The 20285-nt window shown below is 47.2% G+C and overlaps 3 protein-coding genes across 3 annotated transcripts; 1 reads left to right on the top strand and 2 right to left on the bottom strand.

Moving 5' to 3' along the window:
• Nucleotides 1–44: 44 nt before the first annotated feature.
• On the bottom strand, nucleotides 45–4646 carry grhpra (glyoxylate reductase/hydroxypyruvate reductase a). The gene is made up of 9 exons (XM_056599806.1): nucleotides 4386–4646; nucleotides 3692–3822; nucleotides 3189–3261; nucleotides 2696–2812; nucleotides 2393–2481; nucleotides 1554–1655; nucleotides 1278–1413; nucleotides 920–1050; nucleotides 45–586 (listed from the first exon to the last, which is right to left on the bottom strand). The coding sequence occupies exons 1-9, from the start codon at nucleotides 4469–4471 to the stop codon at nucleotides 465–467; spliced, it is 987 nt and encodes a 328-aa protein (XP_056455781.1). The 5' UTR covers nucleotides 4472–4646; the 3' UTR covers nucleotides 45–464.
• Nucleotides 4647–4880: 234 nt separating this feature from the next.
• On the top strand, nucleotides 4881–17919 carry si:ch211-203d1.3 (protein phosphatase Slingshot homolog 3). Its single transcript, XM_056599805.1, has 17 exons — nucleotides 4881–5199; nucleotides 5404–5603; nucleotides 6877–6914; nucleotides 7033–7222; nucleotides 8113–8228; nucleotides 8542–8610; nucleotides 9909–9974; nucleotides 11089–11271; nucleotides 11734–11827; nucleotides 13119–13247; nucleotides 13663–13709; nucleotides 13837–13983; nucleotides 14788–14988; nucleotides 15313–15511; nucleotides 15610–15723; nucleotides 15826–15900; nucleotides 16125–17919. The coding sequence occupies exons 2-17, from the start codon at nucleotides 5556–5558 to the stop codon at nucleotides 16275–16277; spliced, it is 1869 nt and encodes a 622-aa protein (XP_056455780.1). The 5' UTR covers nucleotides 4881–5199; nucleotides 5404–5555; the 3' UTR covers nucleotides 16278–17919.
• mrpl18 (mitochondrial ribosomal protein L18) lies at nucleotides 17386–19729 on the bottom strand. The gene is made up of 4 exons (XM_056599807.1): nucleotides 19422–19729; nucleotides 19006–19174; nucleotides 18564–18798; nucleotides 17386–17802 (listed from the first exon to the last, which is right to left on the bottom strand). Exons 1-4 carry the CDS (start codon nucleotides 19519–19521, stop codon nucleotides 17698–17700), a joined length of 609 nt encoding a protein of 202 aa, XP_056455782.1. The 5' UTR covers nucleotides 19522–19729; the 3' UTR covers nucleotides 17386–17697.
• Between the last annotated feature and the right edge of the window lie 556 nt (nucleotides 19730–20285).

Genomic DNA, 20285 nt, shown 5'->3' with positions numbered 1-20285 from the left:
AACAGACAAATATGTATGTAGTAGGTACCCCACAATTTTGCAGTTGAAAAAAGAAAGAACATTTAATTTGAAGTCAAATTTAATTCCATCCTCTTGCATATGGAAAAATGGATAAATGTTTTGAAGAAAAACATAACAGGTAAGTGCGTTGTAGGAGTCCTGGGAAGTTTTCTCCAAAGTATACTGCATTTCCAAATATCCTAAACCAATATTCTGCATTTACTCCTCACAGTCTGAATTGTATTGTTTATATCGGTTAGTAATTACAAAGGTCTTTAGGGTACTAAAAGGACTATCTAAAAAGATGAATCATTAACCGTATCCTAGCAGCAATTCTCGGTTCTCCTCGTATTATTGTTTTCACTATGAAACTCCTATTGAATCTTATGGCACCGTTTTGCTCAGGACTGACATTACTCTTGAAGGCCTGAAGAGGGCGCAGTTGAGGCGAGCGGTTCTGCTCCTCAGAAGGTCAGCTCGCTAGGCATGTCAGTGCCCTGCAGGCCTCCCAGTAGGTTCTGAGCGGACAGTTCGGCCATCACGCCTCTGGTGGAGTACGTGGCGCTGCCAATGTGAGGCAGAACCACTGCGAGAGAGAAAAAGAGAAAGAGAAAGAAAGAAAGAAAGAAAGAAAGAAAGAAAGAAAGAAAGAAAGAAAGAAAGAAAGAAAGAAAGAAAGAAAGAAAGAAAGAAAGACAAAGGAAGAGAGACAGAAAGAGAGGGACAGTAAGAGAGACGGAGAAAGAAAGAAAGAAAGAAAGAAAGAAAGAAAGAAAGAAAGAAAGAAAGAAAGAAAGAAAGAAAGAAAGAAAGAAAGAAAGACAGTCAGAGAAACATGGGTTGATCATTATGGAAAAACAAACAGAAATATTCACCGAAAAGAGGTCATTTTCTGTTTGTGCTACTGATATTTGCTCACCACAGTTTTTGAGCGTGAGCAGCGGGTGGTCGGTTGGCAGGGGCTCAGGCGTGGTGACGTCCAGACCGGCCGCGGCGATCTGGCCGGTGCTCAGAGCCTGGTACAGGTCCTCCTGGTTCACCACAGTTCCTCTGCAACACACAACAGGGAGACTTAGGGTTGTGATCATTACAGCACCTCCACACGGATGGAACAATTACTTGCTGGCAAAGGCTATCATATATCAAGGACAACGTGAGGCAAATGCACAGAAAGAAACATTCTGTCTCTTTTTGAGGAGCATTTTGCCCACACAATACACTGAATGTTGCAGTTTCAGTGGTCTATACGTTTAACCCTCTCGAGGTGACGCCCTTGCCTGCTGGAGTTGACGAAGACGGCCGTCTTCTTCATCTTGTTGAAGAAGGCCTGGTCGCACATGCCCTTGGTGTCGGGTGTGAGGGAACAGGACACGACCACGAAGTCACTCTCAGCGACCAGGGTGTCCAGTGGTACTGCGGAGCAAGGAGAGGTGGAGAGAAGGGACTCAAATTAGTCATTCCTAATGCCTTTAGCCACCTTTGTTTTATCTCTTCAAATGGTCCATGTTTTTAACCTATTCAAAAAGCGGGCCTTTGCATCTTTATTTTCTTACCGAACTCTCCGCCGACCTCGCCTGCGTAGGCCTTGGCCGTTCTTCCAGAATAGAGTGTACGCTTCACCCCGAAGGCCTTCAGTCTCTTGGCGATCGCCAAGCCTGAGAACATACACACACCAGGAAGGTTTTCAGGGACCAACAAAAGGGTAAACCTAGACCTGATTCACCAGGCTTTCTGTCCGTTACACACACCTCTGTTATCAATTATGTTGTAAATGTTGTATGGTATACAATGATGAAATGTACTGGCAAGCTACGGTTCTCTACATGGTTTTGTTTATATGGTGCTTTTGGTCGAATAGTAATTTCAAAAATACAAACAACCTTATGGGTTTTTGTGTGCAAAAAAAGTAAGGCTGATACGAAACGCAAATACCGCCTAGCATAGCGTTTCAAAACACTGAACTCATACTGAATTTAGAATAGCACAATGTTATCTTTAGAGTTATAAGTCCTCAAATGGATCCGAGGTTAATGTTCAGCCATATCAGGTGTTGCTGTTGTTGTTGTTGTTGTTGTTGTTGTTGTTCCTCCAGTCATTCGTTCCGGATAACCTCCGTCTACAGATCCCCGCCCGGCAACATTGGCTTAAACAAATTTGAAGCAAGAGAAAGTGAAACGCCCCTTTCACCCTAGTTTGCGCTTCCCTGCCATCGCACTGTAAAAGTCTAATCTAAAATCTGATTTGTGAGACTACTGGTCGTACTTCTGTCTACTGGCAGACCGTGGACACTGGGTTTCAAACTCAGAACCATCAGTCTGGGAATCAAACTAACTCCCTCAGCACCTGAAGAAATATCTCTTTGGTCAGAGGAAGCAAGAGGAGGCACCAGCACCTATGCGTCCCAGTCCGACGACCCCCACGGTGCTGCCAGACAGACCGTAGCCGCACAGCCACAGAGGCTTCCAGGAGCTCCAGCCACCACTGAGAACACAACCACACACACACACACACACACACACACACACACACACACACACACACACCACACACCACACACACACCTATAAATACAACAAAGTGGATCCCCTTGCAAATATCATCCACATTTGCAATGCAAACTCACAAACCAATCAAAACCAAGTGCGTGTGCGTAATCAAACGATAAGCAGAGACAGCGCCGGATGTGCACACTGACTTCTTGACTTCCTCCACGCCCTCCGGGAGCCTTCTGGCGGCCGCCAGCAGCAGCGCCACGGTGAGCTCCGCGGTGGCGTCCGTCAGGACGTCCGGTGTGTATCCGACACGTATCCCGCTGTGGTGAATGGCAGAGGGACTGTGTTTATAGAGCGCTCATCTAACCAGTGGCCACTCAATACGCTATACAATATTGCCTAACATTCACTCATTCATGCACACGTTCACACACCGAGGGCGGGGTCAGCCATGCGAGGATACAGCCCAGCTCGTCGGGAGCAGTCAGGGTCAGGTGCCTTGCTCAGGGACACCTTGACCCCAACCTAGGAGCAGCCGGGAATCGAACCAGCAACCTTCCAGTTACCAGCCAACCCGCTTTATCTCCTGAGCCACATGCCGCCCGAAAACAAACGCACGACACAGCTAGTTGTTGCTAGTTGGCTACACTGCACTTCCCCGAGCTAGCGTGTTAGGTTAGCAATCGTTACACTCACCGCTTCTTTATCTCGTCCATGGCCATGTGGTCGAAGCCCACAGAGAGGGTGCTGATCACCTTCAGGTTGGGCCCTGCAAGGGGAATCGACAATAAGAGAGAGAATGTATCAGAGACTCATATTTACATTTACTTGCACCAAGCACATTTGTCAGAAGAAGGAGAAACAATACATCTCTGTCGGTACAGTTAGGATGTTCATAGAACCAAGTGCCAAGCACTTACAATCGCTAGGTTGACCCATTCCCGTACAACACAAAGATAGCTAGGATAAGCCTCACACAACTAACTACTATAACTAAGTACACAGATAAGTGCGTACATTAAGTGCCAGGACGTACAACCTACAATAAGTCCTACATTAAGTGTCAAGACGTGCAACATACACCGAGTGCTTAAGAGGGGTAGGAGGGTGTGGCTATGCAGAGTCTAGGTGAACTCTGAACATATAGGGGACAACAGAGGGGCTCTTGTGGGCTACAACCAGACTCTAGTGACGTGTACCTGCAGCATCCAGGAGCTCTGCATCGATCTTGTCTGAGAGTAAACACAGAATTCCGTGAGCTCCTTCCACCCCCTTCAGAAGCTCTGCCCTGGGCACTGGTTCATCGGAGTCCCATTGGGCCACCTCATATCTGATGGCAGAGCGGACAGGCACATAGACTTAGAAGAATAGAAAAGCATGCATTAAAGACCAGAGCTTAATTTCATTCAAATATTTAGAAGTATCTATTCACCCAATAGCAATCAAAGCATATGGTATAGTACAGTAATAAAAACACCAGATAAGAAGCTATGGGTTGCAGAGTAGCTATATGCCGCTGCAGAGGGGTGGGAGAGCGGCATGCGGCTCCAGTCTGACCCCCGTCCTTTGGCCAGGAGGACCAACTGTGGCAAGTTTGTTAGGTAAGACCCTTTTTAAAAAGAGATTGTAACGAAGAAATTAAGAAATTAATACTCTAACAGCTCCCACCATTGACCATGGTTCATTGAAACAAGTCAATGTAAACTAAGTATTGTAATATATTGAATACGAAGTGGACGGTTCTTTTCAATGAAGTCAAGTCCTAAACTTGACAACTGCACATGGTGGAAGAGATCCGTCCGACAAATGTAATCTATGTAACAGACAGTAAAAAACAGTACACCTGTCAGGGTAACATTTGGAATAATAATAATAATAATAACGCAAACCTACACTCCGGCCTGGGACAGTAGCTTCGCCCCTTCTGGGGGGATGCGTCGTGTTATGAAGACCTTCATGAGTTTCTGCACAGCTTGCATCCAGAAACTGAGCAGGACAGCACCGCTGCCGCAGTCCCCTTACCACGAGGAGCTGGGTAAATGTTTAATAGAGGATAAGAGTGCAGGACAGATGTCAATGGGTGGTAAGTTGGAGCAAGTCGGACGACTACTACGCACACACAGACATGTCAGGTCAGGCTACAATGCGCATGCGCGTGAGCCGTCATTCCGTGGAATGCAGCAAAAATAATAAAATGAAGAATAAATGCATATATTCTCCGACTCTCTTCTTAAAAAAGAGGACGATGTCAAAACATGGATAAAGAAATATAAATGTAAATTGGTCAATGTTAATATTTGCCAAACATGAGTTATTGCAATTGGGTGTAGACCTATATTTGTATGCATTTTGTAGTTTATTTCAATTCGGTGGCAGGCATTCATTTACTGTGTTTTTTTTACGTCGTTCCTTAAGGTCATGTTTACTTTTCTCCGTGTGCCTCTCTTCCTGGTTGCATGGCCGTGGTGGACGCTAGGCGTCAGAACCCAGGTTCCTCGACGCTCATAGGAGTCTCAACTTGGTGAAAGCCTTCGCCGCGTCTTCCGTTCAGTGGTTCTGCTGGACTTATCCGTCGAGATCACCTTCTAAAGACGTCGTTGATGAAAGCAACACACGATCGGACAAAGGATTCATACGTTTTACAATTTGATCCCAGTTTTGCAGATCGCTGTGGCAGAACATTCCTGCGTGGGAAGAACACTAGAAGGTAATCCCTGCCTCCTCGGGAGACGTTTTCCTTCCCAGGCATAGGAGCGCATTGTTTTAAATTCAATTGATTTCGCAAGCAACTCGTGTTTTCCTGTCTTTATTAGGTGGCTGGGTGGGTATTGCAGCGATGTTGTGATTGGGCTTTTTAATTGCGTTTCTCACCCCGGTGCCCCCCCCTTGCCATCGTCCACTGTTACTTCAGAAAGAACCAAATATCTGAGAGCTGACACGCCCGCCTGCAACACGCTCTGCCGGGGACACGGTTCTCCCGACGGCTCCTTGGGTCTCGCGTCCCATTTCGAGAACCATAGTCCAAACTGGACAGGCTGGTGTTGAGCGTCTCTGTGCTGTGGAATGGCTCTTCTCACCCTGCACAGAACACCTTCTGTCTCCACCGCGCCTGTAAGTATAGCCTGCTCTCCATGGCGCCTCAAGCCGCACACAGCAATACAGTCATTATTGAATAGGGTTTGGTTTACTGTGTGCCTTGACTGCACATCTTATGCCACACTGTGCTGTAGACACACAAACTGCCTGAATTAGACCATTCATGCAGAACCCATTAGGCTTGCCTCATGAAAAAACAATCTTCCCCCGCAGGCGATGTAACTGTTTGTTGCATAGCTGCACTGTTTGGCTCGTGGAAAAGCAGGAATGCTGCAATTGAATAGCGCTCTGTTATGTCTATTATCGTGGAACATGAACAATGCCTAAGCTAATTTATATAGACAGTAGACACCCGATTCTCACCTATAAACGGGTAGTCCATATCTCAGCCTTACATTGACACGTAGGCCAATGCTCCACAATCTCATCAACCTTTGTCTATGGCTTTATCTGTCGTGTTTATCTTTTCTTGTTTCACATGTCATTCTTTCCCTTTCGCTTGATTAAAAACAGCTCAATGATTAAACTTTAGTTGCCTCCTAGCTATGAGTTGTGCTGTGGCCATGTGAGGTAAAAACTAAGAAGCATTCCCCGTTTGTAAACTGGCCCGCCTCTCCCCTCTGATATAAAAATAAAAAGCTGTAATGCTTTCCTACTGTCAACTCATTTGTTAACTACTCTTCTCTCCTTTTGTAAACCCCCCCAACCCCTTGCAGTGATCTTCCTATGCCTGCTTCTCATCTTATTTCCCTCTTTTTTTTGTTTTGTTTCTTGACTCTGTCTGGACATGTCAGTTGCATAACAGGTAATGCCGGTGTCTCAAGTTTCTCTCAAACCCTTTACACCACAGTTTAGCTTCTATTCTCCTCCCTGTCGCTGGTTCCCGATCCACATTCTCTCCGTCTTTCTTCTTCATCCTCTCCTGCACTCCATGTTAGTTTGTTTGCATTAATCCTCATTTCTTTAACGTGTCGCACTACCTAGTCCCTGAACCACGTTGTGTTAACACAGCTCCTTGTTATTCCAGCTCTGTCACTCCTTCAGAGATGACTGCTGAATGACATTTCTGTACAGTTATGTAACACATGCATACACAGAACCGCCCACCCTTCCACTGCCAGGAGTCAGTGAAGGGAGATGATTGGAATGTGTAAATATGTATCTCATGACCACAAAAACACAAACCTACATTGGACTGCCACAATGGAAAATGCTTTGTGTTGTCATACTATTGCCTTGTTTAGTTGTGCAGTTGGTAATATTTGTGTGTGTTTTTGTTTTTCAAAAGGATGAAAGCATCCCTAGGAGAGGAAATCTACAGAAAAGGTAGATTTGCCGTTTAATTAAACGCCAACCGTTGGATTGGCTCTGCCTCGGTGACCGACTTGTGCCAAAGAAATGATCCGGGCCGATTGAAGAGCTTCCGTCTTGCTGTCCCCTACAGGGAGAGCTTCGCATGGGTCAAGGGGGTTGTCCTTCTGCTGGAAGAGGGAGAGAGGGAGGGGTCCAATGAGGGTCTCTCGCCCGATCGCAGCCCCTCTCCCAAGCCGGAGGGGGGGCCGCCGCCAGACACGCGCCACAGACACCTCCAGGCCATGGTCTCGCTGCTCAGACCCGAGGACACCGTCAAACTGGTGGGTGGCATTTTCCCACGTACGGCCATCGATACGTTAGTCGTGTTCCAGTTATGGCGGCTTGTGTGTGATGTGTCGCAGAGTGCGTCCAAAGGAGCACTTTGCTGTCGGCTTCAAACCAGACGGGCGACGACTGGAACCATCGACCACAAGAAGATGCTTGACAACGCTGAACCATTCTGCTCAGAGCGGCGCAGAAGAATGTTTTCATTTCAGCTGATTAGGTCGATAAGAAACCACTTTAATCCATAAAACGTCATAGATTGCAGTGACTCATATCCTCCCATTGTTAGGAACTGTGTTATTAGCATTATACACCACTCCGGCGTTTAATAATCCACTAGGTCAGAAATGATGTACCAATAACGGCTTCTTCCTGTTTCAGTCCTTACCGATTGGCTTGTGAAGAGTTGGCTGGGTCTTGGTTGACCAATAGAACGATTCATGCAATCCGATTGTATGGATTCTCTCGGTGCTTAGGTCTTACTATTCTTCAATTGAACGTCCATTCAATATTGACAGTGTCTCAAATCAATGGTATTTGTACAGCCCATAATCACGGCTCAAGTCTCAAACGGCGTTAGAGGCCCTTATATATTTATGAAGATATATTCCTCCCATCGCTGTTGCACCTTGGTCCGGGTGTTCCACGCTGGCTGAGGAGAGGGTTAATGTAATCTGGGTTTGATGCCAGGGTGAGGCTGGTTTGCCTGCAGGGAGGGACGCATCTAGGACATGTTTACAATTCAAACCGCGTGGTTCGAGCGTTTCCTTTTTTTCTCGCTGCATAGTTTAGTGAAATGTTTTTCATAGTAATTTATTCTACTCTCATTTTGGATGTGTCTGTCTGTCTGTCTGACTGTCTGTCTGTCTGTCTGGCTGTCCTGCAGGCGGTCCAGCTGGAGTCTTCAAGTCCGGTACGGGTCCGCTACCTGATAGTGATCTCCACCTGTAGTAACAAACATGAGAGCGTCCTGCTGGGAATGGACTTCCCCAAGGCAGACAGGTTAGTGTGTGTGTGTGTGTGTGTGTGTGTGTGTGTGTGTGTGTGTGTGTGTGTGTGTGTGTGTGTGTGTGTGTGTGTGTGTGTGTGTGTGTGTGTGTGTGTGTGTGTGTGTGTGTGTGTCTTTCTGTGTCTTTCTGTGTCTATATCTTGAACCATTATGCTTCGGTGGTGCTCTGCTAAAAATGAGATTACCTTTTTAGGAAACAAATTCTTTTAAAACGCTCAAAGCCAACCAACTCTCTCTCGTCTTCTCCACTTCCTCTTCTTCGTCTTCTCTCTCTTCTCCCTCCCCTCTCCCGCCCCCACCCTCCAGCGACGAGTGCACCATCGGGTTGGTGCTGCCGGTGTGGAGCGACACCCAGGTTTACCTGGACGGAGACGGGTAAGACGGCCCCCGGCCCCCCCCCCCCCCTGTTGCACGGTCAGGAGCTCCGGCTGGGTGGCTGAGAGCTGGGAGCCCAATCGGTGTGGTCCCAGCGCACAGCGCAGGCAACTGGCAGCAGCCACTGCTGGCTGGCTATCGTAATCCGGGAGCGCGGCCAAAAAGCTTGAGTCATGTTCGTATTAATAGAGTTGAATCGTCTCTACTGTAAACTGCCGTTGGTCTGCTCACTCAGGTCAGCGCGCTGTGTAAACATGTAGACTAGTGTGTGTGTGTGTGTGTGTGTGTGTGTGTGTGTGTGTGTGTGTGTGTGTGTGTGTGTGTGTGTGTGTGTGTGTGTGTGTGTGTGTGTGTGTGTGTGTGTGTGTGTGTTGTTTCATAACAGACTGGATCTGCGCTCTGCCTTGTATGCAGGGCTCATACTTTAGGCATGAGGCATGGTAACGGTGATGTCGGTTGCTTGGCAACGCGAGTTTGACGGACACACACACTGTCAGAATGTAGTGTATGTTTGTATCGGTTATGTGAATGCGTCATTATTATTTGTAGGTTCAATCTCACATTTTTTAATTCATTATGAATTATTTGTGTAAGCATCTATTTATTTACTTATTTAGTTCAAATTTATCCTTGGCTTAGAGCGAGCTTAACTAACAGCGTCTGAGTTCTTGAGGGTGAATATGTAAAACAGAGGGTAGAGGAATAGGGACAGGATGCATTTCCAAAGCTGGAACTGAAAGTCGTTGAGCGCAGAAACAACACCGTGGAGCCACTGAATGATAAGAGAACTGATCCTGTCACCGGACTAACGGCTCGTATGGAGAACGCGTCACCCAGCGATGAGCCGGGCTCATGTCACACTTCCACGTCCCTCACAGGCCTACGGACACTTTCACACTCTGCATCACACGCTGACTCAGCAGAGCTGACACTCGCAGCCTCTCCCAAGCTAACACGTTTAAACCCTAGGTCTCTGTGTTGTTTGGTTGTTGTTTATTAGTTTCCAAAGCCCCCCCCCCCCTCCCCGAATTGCAGTAACACATTCATTCCACCTTCCCTGCCATGCCTTCAGTAATTCAGTTGTAGTTTGTCCTGGGTTTGTCTTTTAACAAAGAAAACGTAACATTTGACTTTCGTAAAACCACGGGTTTACTCAGCCTTTCGACTAGCGTTTGTGGTTTTATCTTCTCTTGTTGATACGTTGTGTAACGACTTCCTTATTCTCTTTCTCGCAACTCTGGGGAAACGGATATGTCAGATCTTCTTTCCTTATCGTCTCCATCTCTTTATTCTGCCAGCGGATTCAGTGTGACCACGGCAGAGGAGACCAGAATCTTCAAGCCTGTGTCTATCCAGACCATGTGGTGAGTCACAGTCACAGGCCGGAACACGCACAACGTAGACACACAACCAATGCCCACCCCCCGAGCTACATCAGGCGCTCTCAACTAAGTCCTCCTCTACAAGACCTTTGTCCTATCCTGTAGTGAATATGGCCTATGACCTATTTCATACTCTGTAGTGAATATGGGCTATGACCTATGTCCTATCCTCTAGTGAATATGGGCTATGACCTTTGGCCTTTCCTGTAGTCCCGGGCTATGACCTATGTCCTGTCTTCTTGTGAATATGGGCTATGACCTTTGGCCTTTCCTGTAGTCCCGGGCTATGACCTATGTCCTGTCCTCTTGTGAATATGGGCTGTGACCTTTGGCCTTTCCTGTATTCCTGTGTGATGGTGGTAAACGGTCTGTAAGTTGAGTTCAGAATGAGGCACCGTGTTCATTCTGTTCACGGTCCTCCGGCTATGTGCCACTTTGTAAACCGTTGTTTGTGGCAGAGGCAGCCCTGACCACATGTTTGTGAAGCCCTGGGAGACAAAACTTGCGTGTAGTTCCTATTTAAGGCCCATCGGTAGCTCGCGACGGTAAAATCCCCGGAACACCCATACCCCCACCGTTCGAAATCGGGATAAAATAATGGGATCTATTTCTTTGAATACAAAGCGAGCGTTCTTCGTTCGGTTAGGATCTGTTTACTCATCTGCATGTTATTTTTTTTTTTTTTAAGTAAACAAGGATTGAATATCAATGAGTTTAGGCCATAGTCTTCTGCCAGGCTGCCACACTGTGTATTCTTTTACAGTCTATGTTTAAATCTATTTTAAACTGATGTAAATGAGAGAAATGTTTCATCCCTCTCTCCCCTCCCCCTCTCTCTCCCTCCCTCCCCCCTCTCCCCCTCTCTCCGTCTCTCCGCCTCTCCTGCTCACCCCCTCTCTCCCCTCCCACTCCCCCTCCATCTCTCCCCCGCTCTCCCCCTCTCTCTCTCCCCCTCTCCCCCCTCACCCCTCTCTCCCCTCCCTCCCCCCCTCTCTCTCCCTCCCCCTCTCCCCCCCTCACTCCCTCTCTCCCTGTCCCCCTCTCCCCTCTCCCTTCCTCTCTCCCTGTCTCCCCCCCCCCCCTCCCCCCTCCCCAGGTCGGTCCTTCAGGCCCTGCACGGCTGCTGTGAGCGGGCGGTGAAGGGAGCGGTGATCCCCGGCTGCGGGCTGGACTGGGCCGCCCACTACCAGCGCTACGTGGAGTCGGACCGCAACTGCCTCAACGAGTGGGAGGCCATGAACGACCTGCAGTCGATGCGCAAGGAGAGCGAAGGACAGGGGTGAGTGAATCCTCCTCTCTCTGTCCTTGTCCTGATCCGTCTCCCTCTTTTGTCATTTTTTCTCTCTCTCTCTCTCTCTCTCTCTCTCTCTCTCTCTCTCTCTCTCTCTCTCTCTCTCTCTCTCTCTCTCTCTCTCTCTCTCTCTCTCTCTCTCTCTCTCTCTCTCTCTCTCTCTCTCTCTCTCTCTCTCTCTCTCTCTCTCTCTCTCTCTCTCTCTCTCTCTCTCCCCCTGCACCTATGTGCAGAGCCACCGTGTATACCGTACATAGGCACCGTGTGTCTATGTAGAACATGGTCCTCTCTCTCGTTCTCTTGCTCTCTCTCCCCAGTGCACCATGCTGTGTCTCCATGTTGAGCATCTCTCTCTCTCTCCCTCTCTCGCTCTCTCTCTCGCTCTCTCTCTCTGCGCCCTGTGCTATGTGTCCATGTTGAGCGTGGTTCCTGTCCCCCTGCTGTGAGCAGGTTCTCCCAGCGCTCCTCCATCGAGGCCCAGATCAAGGACCACCTCCGGGACATCATGAGGACAGAGGACCTGGACAACCTGACCTCCAAGATGGTGAGAGGGGCACCGCTGGTGGACAGTCCTTTGCTGTGCATTCACACCAAAACCTGTAAAGCGTTTTGAGCGATAAACGCCCATTCACTTTCTATTACGCATGAGCGATAAAGCGATAGGAGCGTTAATACGCTTGAACGATAGCTTTAAAGCTGTAAAGCTGTAAATGAGAGTGGAAAAACAGCTCAACTCTATGCAAATGAGCTAGTAGCGTTTCGGCTGTAAATGACCGCCAGCCAATCGGAATGTAGATGTCTATGGCCGGTGTGGGTCCAAGTAAACATACGCGAGAACTTTAGTTCCTAGTTCCGACAACACATTTGTTCCTTCATCATGGTGCGTGAGAGAATAATTGCGGCTATTGCAGGGCATCGTATTTGGCAGCGATCGCTTAGCCAACATGGTCTTATTATAGCCCGATCATTCACTAAAAAACACATAGAAGGAATAAAGCATCCGGCATAAGATTTCAACAATGTATGATGGCATACGCAATCCGCATTACGCAAAAGGGATGGTCGCACAGTGGAATGCTGATGGAAACCAGCGGACGAGTGGTGGGTGGAGATGTGCGTGCAATTCAGAAGCAGGGAGATACCGCACAAAAAAATATTTCTAATTTGTCAGTTTACCGTGTGTCTGCCTGGCACAAATGCTCCTGTTGAGCGGATCTTTTCCATAATAAACAATACACACACGCACACGGACACAGTCATGATAGCGATCAACTAAGATATAATCTAGCATATAAGCAATCGCTCCATTAAGTAGTTATTCAGTGTTTCACGTATTTATGCTTATTATTCTTTTTCTGTTGACCTTATGACTATCTTGTGTTTTTGTGGCTCGGCATCAGCAGCAGCACTTGCCTCAACTACAAGCATGCGGGCAAAAAGCACGGCTCCTTTAAATGGAAAAGTAAAATCGCAAGAGCGATAGGAGCTGTAAATATTCTGGAGAGCGTTGCGTTTTGAGCTATTCTGCGATTTTGCATCTTTTACAGCTTTTGGTGTGAACGTACAGTTAGTCCTTCAAAATCCCTCAGCAGAGGTTTTGTGTAGGGGATGGATACAATAGGCTAATCTGTCAAGTCCAACTCATGGGGCTTATCCCCTGAACACCTGAGTCGGTAGCTTCACCTGTCATTAAGGAGCAGGTAGGGCTCCAGAAGGATGTCTCGCTAGAGCAGAAAAGCTCTGGGATTTTCCCACCGTCATGTTGAGACAGTGGACGGTCGTTTTGCGTGAGGAAGGTCTGATAGTGTGGGACCCTTTGGTCTCTGTGCCGCCAGGTTCGGACCGGTCTGGAGACCAGGATGAACATGGACATGATGGCCTACAGGGAGTACATCGACAATGAGATGATGGTCACCTTCGCCCAGATGGACAAACCCTCCCGGATCTTTGACTACCTTTACCTGGTGAGGTGGGATGGAGCCACAGGGGTTACTGCCCACCTTGGTTCTACCAGGGGAGGGAAGATGTTGGGGGTTGGTATTAATTGGAATGAGGGCCCAAAAAGACGTCCTTTGAAACCGCCGACCGCTGAAGAGAACATCAACAACGACGAGCGTTCTTGTTGATGTTCTCTTCAGCTGTGGAGGCGTGTGTTTCTAGACGACTCATGCACTCATTCCCCTGCCTTGAGGGAACATGGTGTTTCGCGATCTACTTCCCCTATTTCTTGGAGGCTTCCTTCCTCCTGCGTCAGAGCCGTGTGTGCGTGTGTGCGTGTGTGTGTGTGTGTACAGCGATAGCGGCAATACTGTGGCCTTCTCCTCCCCTCCCTGGGGTTAAGACACTGTCCTCTGTTTCCCTTCGATTTGCTTTTTCCAGGGCTCAGAGTGGAATGCTGCCAACTTTGAGGAGCTGCAGAAAAACAAGTGAGTGATCCTTTCGTCCTCCCTGGTGTTTGGGGAACACACTTCTGGTGGTCACGTGTTGTTTTTCGAGGACATCCAACCAGAACACGACCGATCTGTGTTTTTTAACGTGGCCTGTGTGTTGCAGTGTGGGCTACATCCTCAACGTGACTCGGGAGATCGACAACTTCTTCCCCGAGGCGTTCACCTACATGAACATCAGGGTGTACGATGTGGAGGCCACCGACCTGCTACCCCACTGGACCGACACCTACCAGTTCATCAACACCGCCAGGTGAGGGCGAGCAAACCCTTCGGTCAGGTTGGGAGGGAGGCCGAGAGGGCCAGCCGATCCTAGGCTCCAACGAAGCATGCTTTATAAAGTACAACCTCAAGCTGTCTTCAGTGGGCCCCCTCGGATCCAAACCCCGCCCCTTGTTTAAAAGCCCTATTCAGCCGAGGTCCGACGGCATTTTTATGAACGTCTTTCATGAATCAGAGGTTGGGGCAGGACGTGCCTTTCAAGAAGATGGAGGGTTTGTCGTCGTGGCTAGAGTAGAACCTCTCCTCGATATTTGAATCCATCAAAGACTAAATCTAGGACATGGTGAGCCATTTTGGTGAGCCATTGGCCAGATAACAAATCACCACTTCGTCTCCCCAGCCATGACAGAGTAATATACGACAATATCATCATATACTGTATACTCGTGACCATTATGAACCAGGCGCTCTGCTACGGATCAGAGATCAGAACAGGATCTTCAGGCACAATTTGGAATGTGATCTAAGCCGGTTCCACCTGTTGTTAAGTTATTATGACACAGACGTCTGCAAACATTAATGGTGTGCCAAGGTATCTAAAAAGGTTCACTGCGTGCCAGTGTGCGTTTATTTAATCCCAGGGCTGAGTGAGAGATCGAGGTGTAGATTTACGTATGACGTCTGTCTTAAGTGTCTTTAGTCTTTGGTGATATGACTTATGGTTTATTTGTATTGCTCTCACTCTCACTCTCTCTGTCTTAAGTTTCAGTCTTTAGTGATATGACAGGGTTATTTGTATTGCTCTCACTCCCTCTCTCCGTCTTAATCCCTTCAGGAAGAGCGGGCAGGCGGTGCTTGTGCACTGTAAGATGGGCGTGTCCCGCTCAGCGTCCACAGTCATCGCCTACGCCATGAAGCAGCAGCGCTGGCCCGTGGACGAGGCGCAGGCCTACGTACGGGAGTGCCGGCCCATCACCAGGCCCAACGACGGCTTCGCCCGGCAGCTGCAGACCTACAACGGCATCCTGAACGCCAGGTCAGACCCACTGCCGCATGCCCCGGGGAAATAGGTCATGGGGAGTGGTGGCGGTCATTTTGGGGAGGGGCCTTTTTATTTTATTATTTTAACTTTCGATTTTTTCTTTAGTTTGTTTGTGGAGGAGCAGGAGGAATATAAGTTAACCAGTAAAAAAAAAAAAATATAAACCCTTTAAAATGTTGCTTTTTAATTCCTCATCCACTCTCACTAGGTAAAGTGTGTTGTAATGCTCGTGTTAAGGCCGTGGTCAATGGCAGGTGCACGTTACCATTTCAACGAGTTATTTCGGACAAATCTTAACGCGCAAGCATCTTTTTACAGCCAGCAGCGCCACAGCGCCCTCTGGCGGCGGAAGTCAAGAGATCAGAGAAATTTGTCACTTCACAAGGAGGACGAACCAGAAGACGAAAGAGATAGCCAAGGGGACGAGGGAGAGGAGGATTTTGAAGAGGAAGATACTGATGAGGACGAAGAAGAAGAGGAGGAGGAGGAGATACCTGATATTGTTGGCATTGACAAAGTAATGTCTTTACGGTTACATTATACTTGAAGTAGTCTGAAGTCTTTAAATATTAAATCATACATCTTTTCTTTATACTCCTAACCCCAAAAAAAAAGGTATTTGAGGATCAGCCTGCAACCAATCAGGAGCCTTCGCTAATGGAAGCCCCTGCCCCAGCAGCTGCCACTCCCAATCCCAATCCTACGATCACAGTGCAGGACAGTGACAAGGTGAGCAGGCCCCCCCCCCTCCCGCTGTAATGCCCCGCTCCCCTCAGACCTCCCGCTGTTCCCGGGGTTCACGTCCTGTGTTTCTTCCCCACTCTTTTCAAGACGGTCCTGAACCGAAGCGGGAGGATGAACCTCTTCTCTCTGATGCAGTCCATCAGCGAGCTGGACGACGACAAGGTAACCGACAGAGTAGGGCACAGTGAGGCCTTAGCATAGACCAGAGGAATTCAATTGGCCTTTTATTTTATCTGTTTTCTGGCTGGAATATTCCTGTCAACTCACCGTGAACATTTACACAAACGTCGGTATTGGATGCTTTCTGAAGGGAGAACATGGTGGGCTCATTTGGAATAGCATTGGGATCTTTGAGAGGAAGTTTAATGTTCATTTCTTTCTTTCAGTTACCCAGCAGCCCGCGGCGATCTCCGATGCAACGGAGGCGGAGCCAGGCGCGGAAGGGCCTGACTCACCAGAGAGCCTGTGTGGACGTTTCCCCCGAGCCCCGCAGCCAATCAGAGAAGAGGATACAGGATGCGGATGGGAAAAGCATGTGATTGGTTGAACGGAAGAGAGAAGGAGAGTGTTGATCGAGGGATTCACTCAAATACCCTGATGTCCAAGTAGGCAGAGGTTGTGAAGCGTGACTGATTGAAGTATTCTCTCGACAAGCTATTTGAACGCAGCTGCATTATCGCTCTCACTAATTTATTGTCACTCTTTTAAAATATTGGTCCAATCTTTTTTTTTTATGCATCCATTTCATTCCGTTGGGGAATACCTTTTATATGCTCGCTGTATCGTGAGCTGGTCAGTATTGGGGACGTTAAAAGCGCAACTGGCCACCAAATTGGTTTTTATGTATTCAAGACATTATTTCTGTTTATTTCATGCACGCCTCAGATCCAGTGGCATCCCTTTCTCTGCTGTTATTTACTTTGAATACCCCCCTGGTCCACTCATGGACCTCACATAGTATAGTTCTATACCTCCCAACTAAAGGCATGTATATGCAATTCAAAGTATTTTTCCATTCAACATGTTTGAGGCTCTATGCTGCCAGTGTAGATGAGATTTGTAAAGAGAGTAACAGTTTACTCTATGTATTTACTTATGGGAGATTTTAGCTGGGTGCATAATAACAATGTATTCCAATATACCAATTTCCAACATACCAACTCTTTTCATTGTAAAACAACAAATCTATAAGTGCCTTAAACATGAATTTAGTTTAAGAAAATTAAGGCTTTTTTTTTTCTTGGATTTATTTTTAGGATATATATTCACTACAAGTTGGTGACTGTTAGTAAGTGTGTGATTATGGTTCTATTTTGTACTTCGCAATGGGGGATGTTTTGCTGTTCCTACTTTGAAAGTATTACATGCATATATAAATATATATAGAAATGCTGAACCAATGCTGGGGCATGTCATTTTCCTTTTTCGTATCTTCCTTCAATGAAAGAGGAATGAATACATTCAGGATTATGTCCTGATGTGTATTTAATGGATGTGCTTTTTCACCCCTACACTCTGATCGGGTTTATGATGCTTTGGTGTTCACACTGGCCGACGTAGAACTTGCTGTTTTCATGGCATGCATGAAACACCATGCACTTTATTATTTAATCACACACACCATGTCCATTCCCTGAGCCTATGGTCACCTTGTGTTATGATGAATTGTATCAGACGTATTTCTATGACCTCCCACGATGTCTCAGCACATTGCATATTTTACCGTTTACAACACTTGCTCTACGAGTGATCCAATAAAATATTCTACTTTAAGCAGCCGTTTTGTTTTAATCAATATACCAGACTACAAAAGGATATAACTTATTAACAACACTGCATACTTTCCACGTTGCTTTGTTTAAGTGTAGACCGACTCATCGTGCTACTTTCAGAAATAGATTGCAGAACAACAAGTTAACCATTCTTTTAATTCAGATTTGCAATAACAATATTCAATATTCACATGGGGCCTGACGGGGCCTTGACTCGGGGTGCGATGTACTGCCTCCTGGGCTCACTGAGGACCAGTCCTCCGTCCTTCAGCGCCGTCCTAAAGGACTGGATCTACCACACAGAGGAAGACACAGGACCCGGTTAACAACACGCCTCTGGACTGCTCACCACAGGCCATGGTTACACCAGCATATTCTATCTCTCCCGTTCACAAGTTGAAAACGGTTTTGAGATTGCACTGCAGAGTTTTCCCTCAGTCTATGCAGGAGGAAACTGTGGTACGTGAGCTGTAGACGACCAATTTCCGAACCGCCACCAGAAGTGGTGTACGCTACATTCACTCTAAATCGCCCAGAGATGAGAATTTGTATTTGTTATATTAAACAGAAGAAATGTGGAGAAAAAAAACCAAATACCTACACTTCAATAAAGTAAAAAATGTTCTTCTTCCATAGACATGTGTGTAAGACTGATGAGAGATCGGCTTTCATCTAGACTGAATCGCTAACGCAGGGGTCACCAACCTTTTTGAACCTGAGAGCTACTTCATGGGTACTGAGTCATACAAAGGGCACCCAGTTTGATACACTGAAATAACAAATTTGCTCAGTTTGCCTTTAGTTATATATTATTAATGATTCTCATCTATGTGAAGACACTGATCATGTTAATGATTTATCCCAATAAATAACAATGAATTAAAAAAGGTGGGAAAGAGTCGTTCAAGAACGAGTTGTGCTATTTTTTTAGAACAGGCCTGCGGGCGCCTCGTATGGACCTACCCACAACCCTGCCCACACCTCGGTGGTCAAACCCCAACCCTTTAACCAAGCAGCGGTTTGAGAGCGCAGGGTCTGCGGCGTCATACTCACAGCGTCTGAGCGGAACTGCCAGGGGATGGCCCGGTACACCATGCGCTTGATGCCCGCCCGGTGGCACCTCTCGGCCAGGACCTCGCCCACGGCCTGGCAGGCCGCGACGCAGCGGGTGGAGGCCAGCTCCCGCTTCACCGCCCACTCCTTGGTGGAGCAGGAGAGCACCGGGGTGGGGGAGTCGCAGGCCAACACCTCAGCCGTCACATGATGCTGGGAGCGGGTGAACACTAACCTGAGGAGGGAGGAGGAGAAGGAGAAAGAAAGAAAGAAAGAGGTATTGAGGTTATTTATAGTTAGATGTGAGGGGAAATGCTAGTCAATGTTGATTCATATATATTCTTATTTTCCTGAACCTGATTCATATATATTCTTAGTTTCTTGACCCTGATCACATCAATCGCAAAATGATACAACAGCCAAGATTTGAATCGGTACACACCTGTGGTAGAACTCTCTATGGGGCCAGGTCGTACCCCATCCCCTGTCTTTCATTGCCAGGGCCATCTGCTCGAGGTTGCGTGGGTTCCTGTTGACAAACGTCGGATTGACCGCCTCGTTGTCATCGACCACCGGCTTGGACTGCGGGGCTGCCTGGCCGAATCCCCGAGCTGGAGGGAGAACCCATCGGTTGAGGTGAACCATCCGAGAAGAGATCACATTCCAACAGAGATACCACCAGAGACATATAAACTGACAGGCAAAATGAAAAGTGATATATATATATATATATATATATATATATATATATATATATAGATCCAGCATAACGTAGCCTATTGTCAATCTGTTGATTTAATACTTTACGCATTAAAACGCTTTAGACGACAAAAGGTAAACTCTGAAATATGTTATTACCCAACAGTAGAGATTTGCTCCCAGCAGTAGTCGTCCTGCAGCGATGCATTTGACCTAACAGCAGTCGAACACTTCGACTTATGTCGCCCAGAACCGCCATGATCTCTGCCAAGGTCCTCTACCCTTACTTATAGTTATAAAAAAATCCAGAAATAAATATTAAATTCAGTTCCAATGAGGCAGTCTACGATTCACAAGTCAATGCACTACATAATGAAGACATTACTGTCTACATGGGGAGCGCCATCTTTGACATTCGCTCAACATCCGTTAAGTTGGGGCTGTGCAACTCCAAAAGTACACGGCCGGAACTAAGGACAGCGGTTATTAGTTCCGTTTAAATATTATGCTGCTATCCATTTGGAAGTGGTAAAGTCGCAAATCTCCCAGCTTTCTTGCGGCATTTCACTGAGGCAAACCCCCCTTTGGTCGTAGTATCTCGTCTCTTTCAAAGTAGAGCGAGCAGAGCTGGTCAACTTGTAAAGAAGATGGCTGCGCCCATAGTTAATGGGGGTTGAGATGTATTTTCTTTGTATTTGTACCACGTTGGAGGTTTTAATGTCGTTTTTAAATCCTCTTACACACTTGATTTCATTGCTGCTTTAATCCGGTCACCAATTTATGCATTGCACGGTCATACTTTGCGTGCAATTCAATGTAAAGTTGTGTTTTCAAGCTGGTTTGCTAAAGAGGCTATGTTGCTAATGATTAATAGCCTGCTACTACTCCCCCTCGTGGCTCGACAGAAACACAAATTACAAACTGGAAGGCTGGAGCAAGGGAAATACGTCACGTTCTCGCTGAAGCTGGTCGTTCGTACCAGCGTACCATCCAAATGGATAGCAGCTTTATTACTCAGCTTTG

The sequence above is a fragment of the Gadus chalcogrammus genome, chromosome 10 (assembly GCF_026213295.1).
Source record: "Gadus chalcogrammus isolate NIFS_2021 chromosome 10, NIFS_Gcha_1.0, whole genome shotgun sequence".
Taxonomy (NCBI): domain Eukaryota; kingdom Metazoa; phylum Chordata; class Actinopteri; order Gadiformes; family Gadidae; genus Gadus; species Gadus chalcogrammus.
This window is presented reverse-complemented; position numbering and strand designations above follow the sequence as displayed.

Bases quoted from the DNA above. Each gene is read 5' to 3' on its own strand.
- grhpra (XM_056599806.1), bottom strand. From the start codon at position 4,471: ATGCAAGCTGTGCAGAAACTCATGAAGGTCTTCATAACACGACGCATC. The intron at 3,823-4,385 runs GTAGGTTTGCGT...CTCTGCCATCAG, and splicing joins CTACTGTCCCAGGCCGGAGT to ATATGAGGTGGCCCAATGGG. The intron at 3,262-3,691 runs GTACACGTCACT...TTCCCCTTGCAG, and splicing joins AGAGCTCCTGGATGCTGCAG to GGCCCAACCTGAAGGTGATC.
- si:ch211-203d1.3 (XM_056599805.1), top strand. From the start codon at position 5,556: ATGGCTCTTCTCACCCTGCACAGAACACCTTCTGTCTCCACCGCGCCT. The intron at 7,223-8,112 runs GTGGGTGGCATT...GCTGTCCTGCAG, and splicing joins CCGAGGACACCGTCAAACTG to GCGGTCCAGCTGGAGTCTTC. The intron at 15,724-15,825 runs GTGAGCAGGCCC...ACTCTTTTCAAG, and splicing joins CAGTGCAGGACAGTGACAAG to ACGGTCCTGAACCGAAGCGG.
- mrpl18 (XM_056599807.1), bottom strand. From the start codon at position 19,521: ATGGCGGTTCTGGGCGACATAAGTCGAAGTGTTCGACTGCTGTTAGGT. The intron at 19,175-19,421 runs GTAATAACATAT...TTCTCCCTCCAG, and splicing joins GAGCAAATCTCTACTGTTGG to CTCGGGGATTCGGCCAGGCA. The intron at 18,799-19,005 runs GTGTGTACCGAT...CTCCCTCCTCAG, and splicing joins CATAGAGAGTTCTACCACAG to GTTAGTGTTCACCCGCTCCC.